Source organism: Taeniopygia guttata, chromosome 4 (genome assembly GCF_048771995.1).
Source record: "Taeniopygia guttata chromosome 4, bTaeGut7.mat, whole genome shotgun sequence".
Lineage (NCBI taxonomy): Eukaryota > Metazoa > Chordata > Aves > Passeriformes > Estrildidae > Taeniopygia > Taeniopygia guttata.
In genome coordinates, this window is record NC_133028.1 from 9,012,328 (window position 1) to 9,033,985 (window position 21,658).

The 21,658-nt window shown below is 37.5% G+C and overlaps 1 protein-coding gene across 3 annotated transcripts in view; it reads left to right on the forward strand.

Moving 5' to 3' along the window:
- The window catches only part of FAM193A (family with sequence similarity 193 member A), a 76,848-nt gene extending 56,117 nt beyond the window's left edge, over positions 1-20,731 (forward strand). For all 3 annotated transcript variants that reach the window (XM_030270591.4, XM_012573655.5, XM_012573656.5), the window contains 10 exons: positions 84-263; positions 3,164-3,415; positions 5,359-5,557; positions 6,784-7,056; positions 7,398-7,680; positions 9,555-9,741; positions 11,283-11,513; positions 13,335-14,178; positions 17,046-17,127; positions 19,850-20,731. In XM_030270591.4, coding sequence (XP_030126451.4) covers positions 84-263; positions 3,164-3,415; positions 5,359-5,557; positions 6,784-7,056; positions 7,398-7,680; positions 9,555-9,741; positions 11,283-11,513; positions 13,335-14,178; positions 17,046-17,127; positions 19,850-19,943 — 2,625 coding nt within the window. In that variant the 3' untranslated portion in view covers positions 19,944-20,731. The remainder of the gene's footprint in view (positions 1-83; positions 264-3,163; positions 3,416-5,358; positions 5,558-6,783; positions 7,057-7,397; positions 7,681-9,554; positions 9,742-11,282; positions 11,514-13,334; positions 14,179-17,045; positions 17,128-19,849) is intronic.
- Positions 20,732-21,658: the final 927 nt, after the last annotated feature.

Sequence of the window (21,658 nt, forward strand, 5' to 3'; positions counted from 1 at the left end):
TTTGTTCTGGATTTTGTGTGTGCTCACTGGGGAAATGCTTTTCCTTATTAATGTCTCCATGTTGATGACTTAATGTTGTCTAGTCTCCTCAGGTGAGCAGTACTAGCAGCAGTTCCTCAGAAGCAGATGATGAGGACGCCGATGGGGAGAGCAGTGGTGAACCACCAGGGACTCAAAAGGAGGAAATGTCTCTAGGAAAAAGGGCATTAAGGAAAGATGAAACAAAAATGGATAGTCCACCACCTTCTTACCCCAGTCAGCAGGTACAGTCATCTAAAAGCATCTAGTAGTAGATGAATTTCTGAAATGTGGCTGTTAAAGGAGAAGACATTTACATCATCATTTAATTTTTTAACTTAAAATATTAAGTTGTCAGTAGGTAAGTATGACACCTAAAATAACTAATTGTTACATTGTCATGTCAAATAATCTTTTAGTCAAAACATGAAGTATGTTAGTTACATTAAAAGTTGCTTCAGGAAAAGGGGGAAAAGCTTATTCCTACCTGCATGAATGAGAAATGTAAACTAACAAGCATTTCTGTTTGGAAGATCAACCTGGTCTTTGTTAAATATTAGTGTTATGTTATTTGAAATTAATTAGGGTGGGGGGTGGATGTTATGACTATGTAGTTAACACATTTCTTTCATATTCTATTTGACGGTTTTCTTTCCCTGTGTAAACCCCGTGTGTTTAAATCAATTGCATGCCTTAACATCATGGGTCTTGGGATGTTTGGTTGGTTTGTTTGTTTTTAATGGTTTAAGATTATGAAGCTCTTGACTGTAAGGTCATCAGACCACCTGGAGACCCATGCCTGGACTATCTGCTCTGCAAATAGCGGTGTTTGGTTTAACAACTGAGCACTAAAAGTATCCAGTGGATTTGTCTTTGTAACTACAAGGATTTCAATCTGAGTTACTCTGCAGCTACAACACAGACTCACTGCTTTGAGAGCAACTGTCACACTTAATGCATGAGAAAGTTCATGTTGGTGCACCTTTGAGAGCTTAGGCAACAGTCATCTCCCAGCAGATGTTATCTCTGGTTGGGATGTTTTAAGACATTCTACTGGAAGTATTTTGTCATGTGTTAAGAGTATTAAAATAATTTTCTTTCAGCAAGTACGTTGAGGGTTTTTTCTATGTATTGCTGACCTATGACAAAAATTACAGGAGGTCAGACCTCTGTCAGACTACTTTGAAACTGGTGGAGAGATTCAGTATTTGTTGTGGAAAATCAAATTAGATTATATAAGTCTGCTTGCCTTAGGGAAGCAAACTAAAATGCAAGATAAAAAGATGTATTTAGCCTTTTTCTTTTCTTTGAGGAATAAGAATATTTTCAGAATTACTCTGAGGAAGTCATAATGACTTTCTTTTTTTAGCCTGATCTTCTAATCAGGGCTGAGTAGTGTAGTATTGCATTTAAGCAGTTGATTTTACTAGTATATGTCATGTGAATTCAAGATTTTTTGGCATTACCTCTTGGTTTTGCTAATCTACTCAGTACTGCTATTTCTCTTGGATTCCTTTTCAGTACCCAATTTGTCAGAATTGAGTTTTGAGTCTCTTCAGTTTGTTTGAAATGTTTTTTCCATTTTTGTTAGTTGATTAGTGTTGATTTCTGGGTAGTACAATATTTTTATTATAAAGGTGGGGGTTTTTTATACATGAAATTAATTCTTTATACATGGGATCTATACCTGAAATTAATTTATACATGACATTAATTCATTCATTGTATTTGGTTTATGAAATCTCTGTTATTTGTTAAAATATACCTGGTGTTAAAGGCTGTAATGCCTTTAAGTGATAATGATGAGTTACCTGTTTCTGAGAAGAAGAGATATTTAAGAAGAGCATCACCTGTCAGTTCTTCTCTAGAAAGCTAATCTTAATGTTACATTTTTGGAAAAATGTGAACTGCCACATTGGTGGGAAAAGGAGAAATTGGGAAGTATTCTTGTTATTGTTTCTGGTAAAATTATCTACCAGTGAAATGTCAGGTGACAATGGCTGGGAAAAGTAATGAACTTAAAGGGAAATGGATCTGCTCTTTCTTGGGCTGCTTTTCTTCTCAAGTCTTGAGTTCTCTTGAGACAACAGAGGCTGATGATACCTAGAGGTCAGTACAAGTTTCTGAAGTGGATTTTTCACGATTGGTGAGATTGTGAAAATTTTACAAGAAATGTCAGCCTCACACATTTACAGAGTAGTTGAGTTTGGAAGGGACTTGTGCATATAATCCAGACCAGCCTTCCTGGTCAAAGCAAGATCATCTAGAGAGAGTTGGTCGGCACAATGTCCAGTTGGGTTTTGAGTACTACCATGAGTGAAGGCTCTAGAACTGCTGTAGGTGATACATTCCAGTATTCAGCCACTCTCACAAATGAGTGGTTTGAGTGGAATTTCCTGTATTTCAGTCTGTGTCCATTTCCTCTGATCCTTTCATGGGATACCACTGAGAGGAGCCTGGCACTGTCCTCTCTGTTCTTCCCTTCCCCACCCAGTCAGGGTGAATATCCTCTGTTGAGGCTGAACAGTCCAAGTGCTCTCATTCACTCCTTGACAGATGATCCCATCTCTGTGGTCCTTCACTGGTCTCACAGCAGTGTGTCCATGTTTCTCATACTGAGCCTGGCACTGGGCTCACCAGTGCTGAGCAGAGTGGAGAGATTGCCTCCCTTGACATGCTGTTTGTGCTCTGCCTAGTGCAGCTGAGGTCTGCTTCCAAGTTTATCAGCTAATCAGCTCTTACCGCTACTTCTACACCTATTTTTTTCCATGTGCTCGGAAAATTGTGAAAAATATTAATTGAGTTAGGTTTTTTCTTTTTATACTGGGGTGATTGCCTAGTAATGATCGAATGCTGTCAGAGTTTGTATCAGTATTTGCTTGTTGTCACTGATGGTGGACATTAAATCTCTGTATGGTATGAAATCTCTCTGTTTTTAGGGTATTCTTTTAAGTAAGAGAAAGAGTCTTCACTAGTGCTTTTCCTTCACTATAAGACTTCCTATTGGTACTAGAAAAAAATTCTGTGAATGCTCTGAAAATACTAATTGTTGTATGCAAAATGAAATAATACTACTGATTACTAAGGTTTTTTGTCTGTTGAGTAGATTGAATTTTTAATGGGTATTGTTGGGGTTTTTTTATAGGCTGACCAAGGTCCAAATGCTTGTGAATGTCACGTTTGCAAACAAGAAGCCTCAGGACTAACAGTCTCTGCACTTGCAACTGGACGCCTGCCTGCTGGGCACCAGTTTATGAATCCTGAAAAACCTGCACATCCTGCACTTCATCTTTATCCTCACATCCATGGACATATACCATTGCATACAATTCCTCATCTGCCTCGTCCACTTATCCATCCCACCTTGTACACTGCTTCTCCCTTCACACACAATAAGGTAAGCCTGACCAAGGAGATGAATCCATCCCCATCCCAGGGAAAATTCTGTACAACTGTATAAACCAGCATGACTGAGGATCAGTGAAACAATGAAACGTTGCTCCAAATTGTGGTTTGCTTATAATATTCCTTTTGCAAGGAATGGTGAGGGGCAGGGAGTAATACAGGTTCAGAAGTGCTGGAAGGATTCGTTCAGAATGGCTGAGGGTATTTTTTTGTGAGAAAGACTGTTAATGTCTTCACTGTGATTAGAAAGCATGTTGAGTCAAATGGATCTTGCATGGTGGAAGCAGTCATGGGTCTTCAGTCAGTGTAAGAGAACAAATTAAATTTTCATTTCATATATATCAGAAGAATTTAGTATTCCATTTTGGCAGTAATATTCGGAGATTTGTAGTTAAAATTTTTTGTCAGTTCTTACTTTTTTTTTTGTTGGGGTTTGTTGGGTTTTTTGAGAAAACAGAGATATGGGAGTCTTACTTCATATTTGTTAGTGGTTCTTTGTTATTCAAGAGAACTTGCGTTACTGTGGGTTCTGCAAAATTCTTTTGACCTTAAACTAGTAAGTAATAAACAAGAGAAAGGTGTGGAACAAGAACTGGGACTGAGTGACAGCTTTTCAGATATATGAGTCAAACCCAAGCACTCCTATTAATGGGGATGTTGTTTCACATATGTTTAAAGCAGTTGAACTGTGGATGCTGCTGAGAGGGGCAAAAAGCCTTTGTCATCTTCTGGTCTGATCCAGTGGTCAAGATTGCAAGGAGAGTAGAATAGTCCACCAGGATGACTCTTATGTGCCCTTGTTGTCCTTAACATATCCACTTTGAGTTTTCCTGTCTTGGATGTCCCTTCCTTACCTCTGTTCCATAGGTGCAATGTGCCAGTAACGACCCATTGCTCTCCTTTTGAAACCATGTTAAGTATTTCTTTGCACCCATGTATTTGAGTTTTCTTTAATGCAGGTTATTCCAGCCCCTCCCACATTCCCTATTAGGCAGATAATGAAATTTTTTCTTTATAAAAAAGGGAGACTAGGTATATAATCTGGCCAGGGTATATGTTTAGCCATGAGTTTCATGTCTGAAATGTCATTGGACTCAACTGATATTTTTAATATCTGTATCTGTAATATCTATATCTACTTCTGCATAGCTTTTAATTTGCATCAAATCTAGTATAAAAAGAGAAAAAAACCTACTGTTCCTCAGCGTTTTTAAAGTTGGCAATATTTGAATATAATGTTTATGTTGCATGAGGTCTCTGGGAGAAACGTAATTTTAGAATGTGCACAAGCAATTTCAGCCAGAAGAGCCCAAACAACTTGTGTCTCTATAAAACGAGAAAAAGTGTGTGCTTCGTTTTTTCCCCCCCAGTTGGTTCTTAAAAGAAGAAGTATTCCTGTCTGTTAATTTTAAGTTAGGAATCACTTAATACTTGAAAATGAAAAGAAAGAAAGAAAACAATTAACTTTTGTTTTATATGTTTTATTTCTTTTTCTCTTGCCCTTATTTTCAATGCTGAACTGTTTGTACTCCCTTTTCACAATTGTCTTATGTGGTAATGATTGTCATGTCAGAGAAGATTAGTTTGTTTAGGCAGTTTGTGCTTTGAAAGGTAGTAATTCCTAGCAAGCTCTAAATTCATACAAATACTGGTTTTAATTATATATTAACACAACTGTTTTTTGAGATTTGGATATTTTGTGTTCATGAGTTAGTTGATTGTAAAAGCAGTGCTTTGTGAGTGTAAAATATATACATGTACATACAATCTGTGTAATGTAGTATATGCATTATAATAATCAACAAATCAGTCTTTTATCTTTCTGAGAAATACTCTATTATTCTTTTCCCAATTAAAACACTATGATTTGAATATTGCTGTTGGAGTGACTGTGCAAACAGAATATTAATGGAGAAAATACTCTTTTTGTTGTAGGCATTACCACCAGCTCCAGTTCAGAATCATACAAACAAGCATCAAGTATTCAATGCATCTCTCCAAGATCACATTTATCCAAGTTGTTTTGGGAGCACTCCAGATTGGAATAGCTCGAAATTTATAAGTCTTTGGGGTTCAGAAGTGATGAATGACAAGAACTGGAATCCTGCTACATTTTTGCCTGACACAATTCCTGGTGAGGGTTTGTTACTACTTCACACTGACTAGTTAAAAGCCTTATGTTTTATGTTTCTTTTCAGGAATGGTGAATTTTATCACCATGGTTTTATAAGATGGGGTTCTGGCAGATTTGCTGCCACTTCTACTCTAGTTGGGCTGAAAATTGGAAAATAAATTCTTATGTACTGAGGAGAAGATGCTAAAGGCAAATAAATAGTGTGCTGGTTTTCACTTGTGGTCGTTGTAGAGTTATGTTTGTCTTCAGAAGATTAGTATTGTAAGTGGAAACTTAACTTCTAGACCTCTCCACAAAAGCCTGCCTTACTTCTACAGGGTAGTAAGAACACTGGTAATGAGGCACTGTGTCCTGTTTCTTATAACGCACACAGATAACCACATTGTCATTCAGAAAGAGGCATAAATCAAGAAAAATATTAATTTAAGCCAGGAAGCATTTGGAAATCCTAATGGTTAAAGTGAAAGAGAATAAAAGGAAAATTAGAGAAATCTTTCCATTCACATCCTAGCAAACACTAAAAAGCACTTTTTATTTTATTTGACTTGTATAAAAAAAGAGGCTTGGGGGTTGTGTGTGTTGGCTTTCATTTTCAGACTCATCTGCTGCTAAGTTGTTAAAGCTACTACAGTGATACTTAAAAAGAAAGGCATTAAAAGCATCCAGAAAACTTACCCAGTAGGACAGCTCATCCATTTACAAAAGTAGTTGTGGGTAGCTGTTCGAACAGATGGTTAGTGGCAGAGTCACCTGGAAGGTCTATCACAAAGGTGTTTCTGTTAACTGGAATTTTAAATAAATAAATGGTTTATAATTCTGTATTGATAAAAGAATATGTTGTTTCATCTTAAAATTTTGTCATGGCCTACATGACAAAAGATAGTGGAGATGATATATTTAGCATGTAAAACGTTGTCCAATTAAAATTTTTATATTATAAATAGATGAAGAGATCTGTAGCACATTTGCTACTTGTTAGCACATTTATTAACATTCTTAGAATCTGTCTTTAGGGTTTGTGACTCTGCTCTGATACTTCCCAGCTCATTTTTTTATAGCTACATTATTTGGGAGGATGGAGGGGGAAAGGAGAATTCCCTTCACTAATTCTACTAAGCCAATATATCCTATGTCTGCATCTGAATTACTGAATCTGTAATTCTAAACCCTATAAAGACATTCAGTAATGATGTGATTGTTAATTACTCCGTGTCTTTCAATTGAAGGGAGTGATATATTAGCACCAGCACTCTCAGAAATAAGACCCGAAGCACTTCCTGCTACATCTAGCAATGAAACAACAGCAGTTACTGACAGCAAAGAGAAAAAAAATGCTGCAAAGAAGAAATGTCTGTACAATTTCCAGGATGCCTTTATGGAAGCTAATAAAGTTGTTATGGCAACCTCTTCTGCCACTTCTTCTGTCTCCTGCACAGCAACTACAGTGCAGTCAAGCAGCAACCAGTTCAAAGTATCATCCAAGAGACCTTCATCAATAGGTAAGGATTTGTAACTCAGATGCAGCTTCTAACTGGCTCAAGTATATGTAGCTAACTATAAGGATTTATATAATTGTTTAATTTAGTCATATCATGCATCTCGATGATTTTTGTTAATTGCTGTTATTATTATTGAGTTAGTCTCTGTACTTCTGGATTGAAGAACTTTGTGAAAGACCTTGATGTTATGGTTTGAAATTGGTAATACAAATTAGATTAAATACTGCTGATTTTTATAGAAGCTGAGAATATACAGTACTCTGCATGATTTTATGGATAATTTATGGGGACTTACTACTTATTTTTAACTGTAGGTGATTTCTTTTTTTCTGCCAATTTAGGTGAAGTGTTCCACAATATTAATAAAGAGGACCACAGACATCCTGCGCCAGTTGCACCACGAAATAGTCCTACCAGTTTAGCATCCCTTCCTTCCCTGTCTCCTGCTGCACTGTCTCCAGCCTCCACACCACATCTTCCAAACCTTGCTGCTCCTTCTTTCCCCAAAACTGCTGCAACAGCCCCTGGATTTGTGGATCCTCATTCAGGTCTTTGTCCTGCTACAGTTGCACCTCCTACTTCAACCACAGACAGCTCTGTAAGTGCCCCACCAAGTGTCTGCAGGTAAGTATGTTGTTATTCTTGCCATTCTTTTTTTTCAATAGAAAGGAAATGAAAATACAGATACCTCTTCTCCTTGACACTGGTTGAATGTAAAAGCTGTGTTTGTGTTCAGCAAATGAAACCAAGTGCAGATACTTAGTATGTAACTTGGTGTGAGACTTCTCAAATATGATTTCCATTGTGAAGTCCAGTTACTGAATTTAGAGGCTTGAAAACAAATATTTGCTCATTCAGAAATTTTGCCTGGGATATACAAGTCAAACTGTTCTTTCTTACTGTAATTACTGGTTGATGATTACTGCTGCTGAGACACAAACCTCTTGTATAATATACCTGTTTTCTGTTATTTTGGCATTATATGGCAAGCAGGAATGGAAAGCTGTGAAAACTTACTTTGTAATTTAGCTCAAAATATAAAGAGGTCACACATGGTCTTGAAACTTGCCATGCAGTGACACATTTTCCTGACTACACCTATGACTTATTGGATATCAGTCCTACCATTTATACAGTGGTTTTAGCATGGAAGGATGTTGTGATTTCTGAAGGTTTTCAAAGGTCTTGGAGGGGGGAAGGACTTTGGTGGAGCTGTCTTCTGGTAGTGTTATGTACTGTGGCAGGCTGACAATGGTGCCAGCCCTTTGATGTGTCTGAAGGGTGGAGGCGTAACAGAAAAGCAGTTGAGTCATTGCTCTAAACTCTCTCAGCTGTGGGGCTGTGATCATGGATACTATGAATGTAGTCTCCTGGCTGCTGTAAGTTTTTGGAAGATGATGTGTAATTTAGGTAGAGTTTGGTAAATACTTTTAAAAATGTACTTGTTTCTGATATCAACTGGTTTTATTGAAGATATCTCAAGATAAATAACTGTTCTTTCATACTTGAGAAATTAATTCAGTTTTGTAAAGAATTTTTCTTATCTAGTGCAGGGAGATAATTAAATATAGACACAGTAGAAATCCAACTTTTTATCATTGTATCCAGGTGCTAACATGGTATTTTTAGTTTGTTAAAAAAAAATTAACTGAGAGAGACCCAGAAGCAAGGATTGCATTCTGGGGAGGGGGAGTGAGGTTCAAAAGAAGATTTGTACCTATTCTGTAGATAAGGCAGAATATGGCCTGTTTTCACCTTTCTAACATAATAACAAGGAAATACTTATGATAGACACGAGAGGGGATTTTTTTAATCCTGCTTTGTTTTGAAGCAACATCACCTTGGGTTTTAGAAGACCTGGGCAGTAGAAATGTGTGCAGTTATACAGAGCTCTGAGGTAATCAACTGCCATGGACCTGCTTATTGAAGAGATGTGCTAGTATTTCCCCTTCAAAATCAAGTTGCAGACAGGGTAATGGGAACTTTAGGTTTTAGCTGACCTTGGATTTTTTTATTTAAGTCAAGAGCTTGAAAATCTATCTAAAACCAGGAGATTTGCAGCTGCATTTGAAACCTTGATGTTACAAGTGGTAAGAGGGGCAACAGTTTCAAAACTATTCCATTTTAAAAAGCTAGAGTCATTATTTCTAAAATACTTTACCTGTCTAAAGCTAGGAAGAACTGTTCCAAAACCCACTCTCTATGCTGCTTGTTCGGGGCATCACTACATTTGTTTTTTGTAGTTCACTTTTCTGTGTATCATTTTATCCTACTGCTTGGGTTTGAATGTCTCAATTTGTGACTTAGTGGGTGAAAGCTTTAGGATGGCTGATATCCCAGTTTGTGAACCATTGTTCCTGTTAGAGGCAGGAACATGTTTATATTTCTTTATCATAAATAATAATAATTATTATAACTATTATATAACATTTTGTACCTTATTTATTATCATGAAGGTTTTCTAAGCTTTTTTTTTTTTTTTTTTAAATTTAACATAGTGATCCAGATTGTGAGGGCCATCGCTGTGAGAACAGTAACACGTATGATCATCAGCAGTATGATGGAGAGGAGAGCCAGGACGAAGATAGCTGTTCAGAGCATAGCTCCAGTACCTCAACTTCCACAAATCAGAAAGAAGGAAAATACTGTGACTGCTGTTACTGTGAGTTCTTCGGCCATGGAGGAGTAAGTTTTTGTATTTTAAATTGCTTTTGTTTGCTTTTTTGTCACTTACTCATCATAGGTTGCTGGTGATTTATCAGACTGCATCTTAGGGGATAGCATTGGAACTCACTCAAGAAGTTGTAAAAGGAGTTAAAAAGTAATTTTCCTCTTTGAAATGAAGGATTGAAATAAACCTTTCCAGTTCACAGCATTTAAGAGCAATAAAAATTACTAAAAGATTTAGGAAGCAACTGAATTGAATAATAAATGCCGTGTTTGACTGAAACTGGAAACAGGGGCACTGAGCCATTTAAATAATTTTACAAAATTCATTCACTCGTCTGTAGTACTGTAGTTACAATGAATGTGATGAGGTGGGGTAAAAGTACACTTTATATAGGATATTGGTTTAAATCTTTATGGCAATTTATGAGCTAGTCTGCTATCCGTAAAAATAGCAATCCTCAAAGTATTCACTTTAATACAATTTTTTAAAAAGGAGGAAAAAAGAGAAAAAGCTCTAGATCCTTAGCTATAATATAACACATTAATTTTTTCTTAACTTGTAAATCTGTGTATGGCCTGTTTTAATAATCAATTCACTGGTACAATTTGAGTCACTAGCATTTTTCCTATTTGAAGTAAAAGCTCACTTTATTTGCCATGTATTTGATCGGGTCAGTTTCATCTTAGCTCTTCAAGTGAATTAAAAGCCCCTGCCCTGTGGCTTAAAGGGGCTGGGAGGGAATTCCATTTCTCCTTGTATGTTCCCACTATGTCCATGCTTGCTTTGTGTTTGATAGTTACCTGACTGCACAGTAAGTTATTCATTTTGCTGAAGTGGCAGAATGTGACAGGATTTTTAAGTTAATAGGCTTTGTTTTGCTAGTTTAGTGAGTTGAACTGGTGTAGCTGTGAACAGATGGGCACCAGGTCTGGTACAGGAGCAGAGAGGGTAAGGCATCAGGAGGGGAGAGGCAGTGAGGAGTGGAGAGGCAGGAGCAGTCGCTGGGAATACAGATCTGGAACATGATGCAAGGATTCCACTTGCAGCAGTGTTAAGCTTTTGATGGGACTCTGCTGAGAGGGTGTACTGGCAGGTTTCAGTGCAGGATAATCAGCCTTTCACAGGTACAGCCCAGAGGCCTGTGTAGCCCAACCTCTGAAACAGATTTCACAGGAAATGAAAACAGAGTAAATGTCTGCTCATTTGAAATTTTCAAATACAGCATGCCAATCACAAGAGAATATGGAAATAAAAGTCACAGTATTTTTCCTTGATTTTAAAGGTTTTTTCTTTGCCTTTTTACTCATGCTATTCTCCTCCAGATCAGCTGTTCTTTCAGTTGGAAAAAATAGTTCAGAAGCCAGCACCAAGTCTGGCAGGTCTGTTTCCTGTTAAATACACTTTAGGTTCACATACCAACAATGAGTTTGATAGTCAGGCTTGGACCTCCTGTGTTATGTAACGGGAGAGTATTTTGAAATTTCAAAAATCTCCAAAGCATTAAGTCAGTGAAATTTTTCCATTCAGTCACTAAAATCTGTTGTGTGTCCTTTAGCCTCCAGCTGCACCAACCAGTAGAAATTATGCAGAAATGCGAGAAAAGCTTCGTTTACGTTTAACGAAAAGGAAAGAGGAGCAGCCGAAGAAACCAGATCAGATCTCTGAAAGGGAAAGTGTTGTTGACCATCGAAAGGTGGAAGACTTGCTACAATTTATAAACAGCTCTGAAACCAAACCTGTAAGCAGTTCTCGTGCAGCCAAGAGAGCCAGACATAAGCAAAGAAAGGTAAGACATAAAAGTATGTTTATACTTTTGAATCTGTGAAGGCCCCTCAAGTATGCCAGTGTATGCTGATTTATCCCAATGCTGTAATTGTGCTTTGTGGTACACTGCCAGCTTGTTTTTACACAGCTGGCTTACCTGTTCGGGGGCTATCTGAGGAGTTATGTACTAGACTGGGAGGATTCCTGAAAATGCCATTGTCATGTGCTTTGGTGCATGTCAGCTTTATATTGGAATTTCCCATACTTCAGAAGGTTATTTCTGAGTATCAAAAATGTTGGAAATGTTGTTTTCTAGCATTGACATTTAAAAGTGATGGAAGTTAGAAAGTCAGTGTTTCTGTACTGGGATAATGGTTTTGATGAAGTATGTCTGTAGGAAGCCAGGAAACATAGGTCAGTGCTTTTATGCGGAGTTGCATTTGGTATTTTTAGAATAATTGCGCTGAGCACCTTGCTGTCCTGATTGACGGAGGTTAAGTGCTGTGCCACGTGATGACACAAAGGGTTATCCTGAGATGGAGTGGCAAGCTGCAGGGAGGGGACAGGGAAGAAAAAACTACAGGTTGCTTTCAAATGAAAATTGACAAAAAATATTTCTAAAGAACTCCAATGTGTAATAAATATGAAAAAGGAATAACAGAGGAAATACCCTGTTTTTAAAAGCTGGAACAGGCAGGAAACCTTTTCTTAGAGCAATTCAAGTATCAGCCATAAGTATAAAGTTCAAGGCACAATGTAATTGGTTGCTGAATGTTTTTGATTTCTGGTAAGCATGTTATGTGATCACACTGTAAATATTTTCTTGTTTGTGGCTTTTCTTCTGGCACTACTTCTGCATTCTTTAAATTCTTCCATGGGTTTGGAAGACCTAATGTTCACAAGTTAAATTCTTTATGTTCACGTTGTAGCACTATTCAGCATCTTGAGGGTTTAGTGGATTATTTATAAATAAAATTAACTTTGTAAAATTTGCAGTGCAAAATTCACTTTGCTTTTACAGTGCAGTTTGAGTGTAAGAAGAGGAAAATTCCCATAAGGTCATTCTCATGAGCCATTCTCATTTTTTGAATGACTTCTGTAACTGAGAAAAAGTAATGCCCTACAGGTGCCTCTAAATGTGCGAGAAAATAAATGGTCATGATTGTTCTCATTGTATGGCTTTGTTTCATTTTGCTAATGATGCAAGATCAATGCAGCACAGCAAAGTTTTAGGCATTGGCAGGAAAGGCTGGCAAAATCCCTTATGTCTTTGCTTTGGTTAATGAACTAATGGCTGACAATGGAAAACTGCCATCCTTAGGATTTTTAACAACTTCTGATGTAGCTATTATTTGCTTAGTATTTTGATGCAGAATGTTTTTAATTATTTTCTTCCTAACATTGCTGATCTCTGAAACAGAGCAGCTCTGCTACCATAGCAAGAGAACAGGTAAATGATACAACCTAATGCGAGCTTGAGTTACCTTAGAAACACACACAGTCTTTGAGAAGGAAGCTGAATGTTTTGTGGCTGCAGAAAACTTTAATGTGAAGTTAGACTTAGCAGTAGGGAAGAAAAGATCAACAGCTGATCTTTTGTTATTAAAAATGGTCAAATGAGTTACAGAAACATAGAAAATATGAATTGAGAAAGGATTGTAATATTTAAAAGGGCAGCCTTTGTATACTTATTTGCTTGCTCTGCAGAGTTACAGATTTAAGTGTGTTCGTATGTTCATATCCTAGGATTTATAATATTCATAAAGAAAAGTAGTAATAATCCCTAAAGCTTCTAATTTCCAAAATATTTGTCACTTTCAATAAACCTATTGTTACTTTGCAGCTCGAAGAAAAAGCTCGACTTGAAGCTGAAGCCAGGGAGAGGGAGCATCACCAGTTGCTTGAGGAGCAGAGGCGGCGTGAGGAAGAGGAAGAAGAGAGACTGAAACAGGAATTACAGCGGCTCCAAGAGCTTCAGCAGTTACGAGCTGTAAAGAAAAAGAAGAAAGAGAGAACAAGTAAGGACTGTCCGAAGGCAGACCTGCTCCCTAGGAACTGCCAGGCAGTGAAGGAACCTGTCCCAAACACACCCGAAGACATTCAGAATGGTACCCTGGAGCAATCAGAAAAGATGGAAACCTCAGCTGGTTCACTGTCAAGACATGTGAATCACACAGAGCAGAGGCCAGTTCTAGAGACGGGCTGTGAACTGTCCAATCCTGTAAACACTAGAGACTCAAAGCTGCTTTATCAGAAAGAGGGCAGTGTAAAGCAGCATGAGCCCCTCTCTTTTCTGCTTGATATTATGCATCAACATAAAGAAGGAAACAGCAAACAGAAACTAAAACAGATGAACAAACAGTGTGTTGAACAAGTGAAAAAGCCCGTTGAATCCCCCAAAGCAGCTGAGATTCAGACTAAAACCAGAAACCAAATAGAATCCAAAGCGAAAGCAGCAGAGCTCCCACCACTTGCAGAACCTAAAAAGGATGAGAAGAAATTAAACAGTAACAACAAAAAACAGTTGAACCATGTAAAGGAAGAGAAAGCACCCGTAACAAGTGAGTCCCCATCACCAAGTGAACAGCAGCAAAATAATAAGCTAATACTTGCAGATTCTCCTCAACCAAAAGGCAAGAACAAGAAAAACAAGAAGAAAAAAGGGGACAAAGTCAACAATTCCATTGGTAAGTGCGTAAGAAAGTTGAAGAACTGGGGTTATGTTCTGTTCTTACCATTTCATTCCAGAAGTCTGAGATATTTATCTTCAGGTATTCCTGCCAATGTAAATCAGAGAAATTGAAAAACTGGTGTCAGGAAAAGTCATGTCATTGGAATTTCAACAATTAAGAGATGGATAGTGTTTTAGTCAAGTGGAGGATGCTTTTAAAAACAAATGAATAAGCATATGCTGTAGGGGGTTTTGTTTAGGCTTTCCAGGAGACTGGCTTTCTTTTCTTGCTTAAATATATTGTTTAATTCAATAGTATGTTGAAATCCATTTTGAATTTCTTTAAAAACAAGATCGTTTCTCATACTGCATTAGGAGTATAGTATGAAGTTGGTCTTACTCTTTAGGCAAGGGAAATAAGGGGATTCTTCAGGTAAAGAATGGTCATTCATATATAAATATGCATTTTTTTCAGTGGAAATAATTCATTTCTTATATTAATTACATCAACAGGTAAATAAATGAATAAAGAAACTAATTTACTATTTTTTACTTGCCAGAGTGAAAAGTTGTAGTGGAATGTTAATTAGTTGATTAAGTTGATTGTGTTCTCCATATTAGCTCGTTCTAGTCAACAGAATTATTTTTATTTCTCAGAAGTAATACAGCTGTAGAAGATGGAGTTAAGTGAAGCAAGTTGCACTTGAATAATTTTGTTTCCAACTTTCTTTTTTTTGTTTGCCTGAACACATCCAAGAACTAATACCAGAGCTGAAAATCACGCACAGTTCTGGCCCATTGGCTTTGTCAGCACTAGAGTCAAATTGCTGTTCTCAGGCATCTCTTTTTTCCTGCACATCCTGGGTCCCTACTGGGACTACCAGTTGAGATGGCAACTTTGTGGTGTGGACATCTGTCTACTTGGAGCACCTGGTCATTCCCCTGGGATACCTGGCAGCTGAGTGGTAACATTGCATAAATTCAATATTTACCAGTTCCTGCTGCTGTTCTGACTGGTAAGCACAGCAAGACAGGAGACCTTCGTGCCTTGGCATCCTCTGCCAGTGTTTCAGAGTACTTACTTTTGTTAAGCTTTGTTAATAAAAATATAAAGCTAATTCCTGGTTGCAGGAAGTGCTAGGGTTTTTTTTTTAGTTATTTCATGGTTGGATTGGGTCAGCCCACTATTTCTGTTTTTAAATCTGATGTCTCATGTTTCCATTCTGTGTCAGTCAACAGCAATACAGCATGGAACAATTTTCTCTGACACCTTAGTGCATATTCTGTTGTGGTGTGTTTGGGTTTTGGCTCTTTTAATTTATCAAGAAGAATGTACTCCAGTGATTGGAGCAAGACAGAACTCCAGAACTGGGATCAGAAAGAGAAGACTGGAGACATTTGAAAGAGAAACTATGAAAAAGGGTGTTTACTGTAGGAGATGCAGGTACCTTCCTGCATCTTGTCCTCCTTCCTGCCCCCACCTTTTTTTTCTTCTCCTGCGTAAGTCAAGTATACGTATAATTTCCAAAAGTTAACGTTTAAATATGAAAAAATACAGGGACATTTTTTCTGAATTTGTCAAAAAAAAAACCAACAGTGCTCTATAGACTTGGGACTGGATTTTTACTTTAAGTAGTCCTGAGAGCTACAAGAAAGATACTGTAATACATAATTTTCATGTAGTTATAATTTTTTTAAGATATAGGGTTGATGTACCAAATTACCAAAGATACAAAGATTGAACTGAGAAAAAAAACCAAGTAAAACTAGGGTAATTGAGAGAACATGAAAGGAAGGAAACTAGGGGGGTTTTGACTGAGTTTTCAAATGAAGTGCTAAAGCAGTAAATATGCTTTTGGTGAAATCTGTGTTTCTTAAAAAAATTTCTTCTGGCAGAGTATTTTTACTTCTTGTTACAAACAGGCTGAAGAAAGCTGGGAGTGTTGGGGAAGCCCTGTGTTTGTAGGGCTTTCTGCTTCCTCAGACATAGGTTGAATAGCAAATACATGCAATTTTTGAAACTACCATAAGTGTCTTTACCATGAGTTGTCTATCCTCTTAATCTCAAGGATTCTGTAGTCAAGTGTGTTCATGGTCATTTTGGTTACTTGCTTTGTCTCACCTGTGTTTTGAAATGTATTGTATTGCTTCAGAAATGAGACTCGAGTGTATATACAGTGAGAAGGAAACTTCAAGAGGAAAATGTTCAAATTGCTTTCTACAAAAATGTGTTCTTTCCAATGCATATTTTTTTAAAGTCCAAAAGAAAACCATATGCTGAGATGTCACCATAGAGCCTGTTGGTGTAATGTACTTTCTTTGCTATGTTAAATATTTGGGTTTTTGTTTTTTTAATGAAGTCTAATGGTCGCTAGCGTGACTTAAACTCTTGCAGACACAGCCCGATCATCATGTCCCAGAGGGACTGCAGCAACTCTACAACCCAGAAGTTTCTAAGTATTTTTCTTTATAAATACTGTTTTTAAAATGTTTCTAGCGCTACATTTTTAGTAGTAAGATCAAAAATTTCAGGCATTAAACAGTTATCTTATTCATCAAGCCCTCTGTATGATTTGGTTAGTCTTATGGTCATTCCAGGTTTATGGTACCTTTTGGAGCCCATGCAATCAATACATTTACTGTTAAATCAATTCTTCTTTTTTACCAGTGTAACTTCGTCAAGTCTGGGCAGAGATATTAGTGTAGGGGCTTTAAGAAGTGTCTTTTTAATTATAAGTGTGTATTAATTCAGTGTAAATATGAATAATGAATAGTCTATGCAGTTCAGTCAGTTCTCCAAAGACCTCTTTAATGCAGCTTCTTAATCTCTCCTTCCCCTTTCCCCATGGAATCTAACATAGTGCCATCATTTTTTCTTTGTAGATGACGTGTTTCTACCCAAAGACATTGATTTAGACAGCGTGGAAATGGATGAAACAGAACGAGAAGTGGAGTATTTTAAAAGGTAAAGTGCTGTAATCACTGTGGCATAACGTTGTTGTTGCTACTTTCCATGTGTTATGGTTGTAAAGCAAGGAAAACAACACCACACCAACCCCCAAGTTAATAACTAAGTCCTGTCAGAAAAGCCTGTGTTGTAACACAGCAAATCCTGTTACAGCTGACATTCTGAACACTGTAACAGTCACCAGAGCTGTGATCTGTGGGCACAGCTCATGGCTAAATAGCACAAATTCAGAAGCAAATGCCAGAATTATCTATGTGACCCCCCCCAGGTTCTCATCAAGGCCTTCAGAATACTGTCAATTACCATTATTTATAAGCAAAGTTTCTGTGAATATTTCCCTTATTAGCCATACAAGCCAAATACTGATTAGTGTTTTCATTTTTTACAAAAATTATTAGATTTAAGTTTTCAAACAGATACTTGAGAGGTTTATTTTGTTTTCTTCCTTGTTTACAGAAGCTGTTAGTTGGGAATTTTATACTGTACATTAAGCAGAGATTTATAACTGTGGGCTAAGTGTCTTATGCCAGACTTTAAGGATGCTTATCCTAGAATCACAGAATGGTTTACATAGGAAGGAGCATTAAAGACCATCTAGTCCCAGTCCCCCTGGCATGGGCAGGGACACCTTCCACTAGAACAAGTTGCTCAAAGCCTCATTCATCTGACTTAGTACAGTGACAGTAAAAGAATAATATAAGCCTGTGCTTGTGAAAGTTTTTTCTTCTGTAATTTTTGGTTGATTTTGGGATTTGTGCATCATATTGAGATTTGGACTTGATGATTCCTTTTTGGAATATTCCAACTCAGAATATTTTGTGATACTAGTTACCTCTAAATTCCTCAAATGTGAGGAGACATCTCATGTTTAAATAGTGTAGCACATGTTCTTCCATAATACTGAAATCTGTTTGAATTTGTTCTTCAGTGGTGTCTGGTTGGGCTGGTTCCCCATGAGTACATCTAGTGAGCCTTTCATTATGGTAGCCAAATCTGAAATGTCACAACTCGGTTTCCTGTAATTAAATTATTTAGGACTCAACAGTAGTATTTCCCAAAGCAACACAAGCCATTTGTTACAAGAAATGACTTTCAGTATGGATTTCTTTAAATTTATATAATTTCCATAGCCTACATGCCTGGGATGTAATGTGTGTCTGGGTCTTGCAAAGAACTTGCTGCTTATTATTGCTACAAAATGCATATACCTGATTAATTATGGAGTTAAAATGTGCAAGACAATGAAATTGTCGCAGGTGCATGGTCACAGGTACATAGTCTTAAAATTATTTTTCTGAGTGGTGCCAATTAAAAGATTTTTTTTTAAATCAAAATGCAGGTTTTACAGGTGAAATATGGCATGTGTTAGATACTGCTAGTGTTGATACAGTATAAGCCTTTGTTATGGAATATTCTTACCTTACCTTCCACTATCTGCAGTAAATAGATAAGCTCTGTTCATCAGTTATTTATTCTCAGTAGAATGAATGAACCAGTGTATTACATTTGTATAGGTGCAGTTGAATTTTGGGGATAAATTTGTCAAATGTGATTCCAGCTGAAGAGTTAGCACTTTAAAGTGTGCTGTTTTGTAACCTATTCTCTAATGGATGGACTCTACTCCTTTACTGTCATCTGTTAGGAAGTGTGTGTAACTGTCTAGTTTTTTATGGATACCTGTTAAGAAAAAGGTATCTGACAAGCCCTAATAGGTGCTATTTTAGGGGAGAAAAACAGCTATTTAATGCCATTAGGGCATCTTTAATACTTAGGTTCTCTACCATTTGGTTATGCCCAGCATAATACTTGGAAGGCTAGTAGCATGGCTTGTTCTGGTAACCCTCCATGGCAATGAGCTGCAGACTGACTGAATTCATATTTTTCACTTGTAGTTCATTCATCATCTTCTCTTCATGTTTTGTAGTGGTAAAATAGATGGATACCCTAATTACACCCTGGTGTCATGATTAATATTGCACACTGCTTCTAACCAGCAAGTCTGATTGTAATCATCCACTGTACCTGTTTATATGTGCTCCTTCTGTCTGCCCCCCTGTTTTTGGCTTTCCAAAGTTGTTTCAGAAGCAGTGTAACCTTCCAGGTTTGCACTGCTTTGATGCAGTCATGCAGCCCTTAGCCTCACCAAGCTGTGCCTTGCCTCAATAAAGTTCTTCAGCTCAGATTAACAGTCCCTGAAAGGCCTGCATGTAGAAACTCTGGTCAGTGAAAGCAAATAAGAGGATTTTTCTTCTAGGGGTGTTTTTTCCAGGCACGTGGGCTACTTATCTGCTGTATTAGTGACCTCCTTTCCCTAGATCTTTGTCTCCAATGTAGCTTTGCTGTATTAAGAGAAGCACAGTGTCCCATGCCATTGGTGATGCTGCTTTAAACACCATCTACCACTTTTTCTTACCCTTTCAAAATTTTTGATTAATACAGCAATGCCATTTCTGTTTCTAGTTGACATTTAACATGCTTCTGTGCTGCTGAATGTGCAACATTCTTTGTTACCTCCTTCACTTAAGCCAGTTACTTTTAACACTACTGCATAATTAAAATTATGATGTATATGAGTGATGGACAAGTGATTTTTTTGTTGTTTTTGTATCGTTTTTTAAGAGGGTTTGTCTTTCTGAGAGTTTCTCTCCAAAAGAGGGATAACACATGTGGATTGATTTTAAGTATACTGATTTCACTTTATTGCTTTGTTTCTTTTCAGATTCTGCTTGGATTCTGCCAGACAGACAAGGCAGAGACTTTCCATCAACTGGTCCAATTTTAGCTTAAAAAAAACCACCTTTGCTGCACATTGAAATGACACAATACAGGGAGGGAACCCTGCAGGAATCAATGAACGACAACTCCACTTACCTGTCCTGCTGTGCTGAGAGCTTATCTGGTCTTGAGCCAGTGCTGCCTTGCCTTGTCCCCAGTGCTGTGTGGATCTGCACTGAACCCTTTGGCCTGATAATTCTTGCGGACTGAAAAATTGCCACTTTCTACCTGAATTTGTTAGCTTGTGTGCTTGTAGTCTGTGAGTGAGACTTACTTGATTGTAGCTGTATGCTGTTGGAGTTGGAACAATAGCTCTTTTCCATCTCCTTCTGAATGCCTTGGCCTCAGAGACTTTAAATTGCTTAGGCTTGGGTGGAGGCCAAAATACTAGGTTGCATCATCTGCAGTGGCTCCTGTCACTTCTGCATCTAGCTATGTTTTGTCATTCTGACTCCTGACAAAGGAATGGACCTAGTCAGTTGTGCTTTCATCTGCTCCAGAATTCTCCTGACATGACTTCATGAAAAGAGGCTCTTATGGGACAAGTATTCCCTCAGTTCTTTCACAATCTACTGTTTAAGAGTGTACAAGTTACGCTATTTGTGTTTTGATTTTTTTCTTCCTGACTTGTAGCCAGCTTGTGTAAGAATACTTGCAGAATGAGAAAATTTAAAAAAGAACAGTACTCACACTATCAAATCTGTTATAGAGTGTATAATTGTATTAACACTGAAGCCTAACTGGCTACTTTTTTAACATATTGTTAAGTAATATTAAAATCATGTCTTTCTTTTTGAAAGATGGAATACATTAGTATGGCAGATGACTTGTGTCTTGCTTTTTTCTTGCTTTTTTCTGTGTGGGTGGGGAAAGGGAAGAAAGAAACATACAAAAAAATTTTGTAAACTGAATTTCAGCTGTGTCAAAATTGGTCAGTGAAGGTTTATCTACTTTGCTATATTCTCTGTTTGCCAACTCACATGATAGGAAAAACTGTCTGCTAGAGCAAGAAAGATGCCTTCTGATTGCTGGAACTTAGCTTCTGTGAATTACTGTAATGTTTCTGTTTCAGTGGATCATTTGTGAGCAACAAGGTACTACAGAAATTTCCAGTTTAATAGCAGTGCAGTAGTGAAGTAGGTAGGTTTGATGCTGCTGTCAGGTAAATGGTTAACAATATAGTAATGGTTTGCAGTTCCATAGTATGCCCAGGGAGAAAGAAGATGGGTGATTTAGGAGCTTGAACTGTGTAAAGATAGCACACTTGTAGAAGTCCTCTGATACTCTGTTCAGAATAGAGACAGCAGAAGCCTTTTTACTTGTAGATGATGATACCCAAATTGTAAGGCAGTCTTCCTTTTTTTTGTTTTTTTTTTTTTTTTTGGTTAAGAAAACGAATTTTCCACTCAGCATATATTTAATGTCCTTTCCCAGAGCTGTTGCACAGTTTTCTTTCTTCTGCTTGTTAACACACATATTTTTCTGTGATCCACCCCCTCGGGTTGGGACTCAATTGCAAGGCAGTGTCATTACACTCAGTTTGGGATTTGGGAAGGTTTGACAGGCAATTGCTTTCATGTCCCCTGTGAGGCATGGATGTGGCAGGATTGGGTTGGCTGCAGACCACTGAAACACCTACAACTTCACATCCTTCTTTTTTGTTCTGGAGCTCCTGTCCCAGTGTGTGCTTCTGGTACAGATTATAGTTGCTCAGCTTATACCCAGCCATTGTAGGTAAAGGAACCCTTGGTCT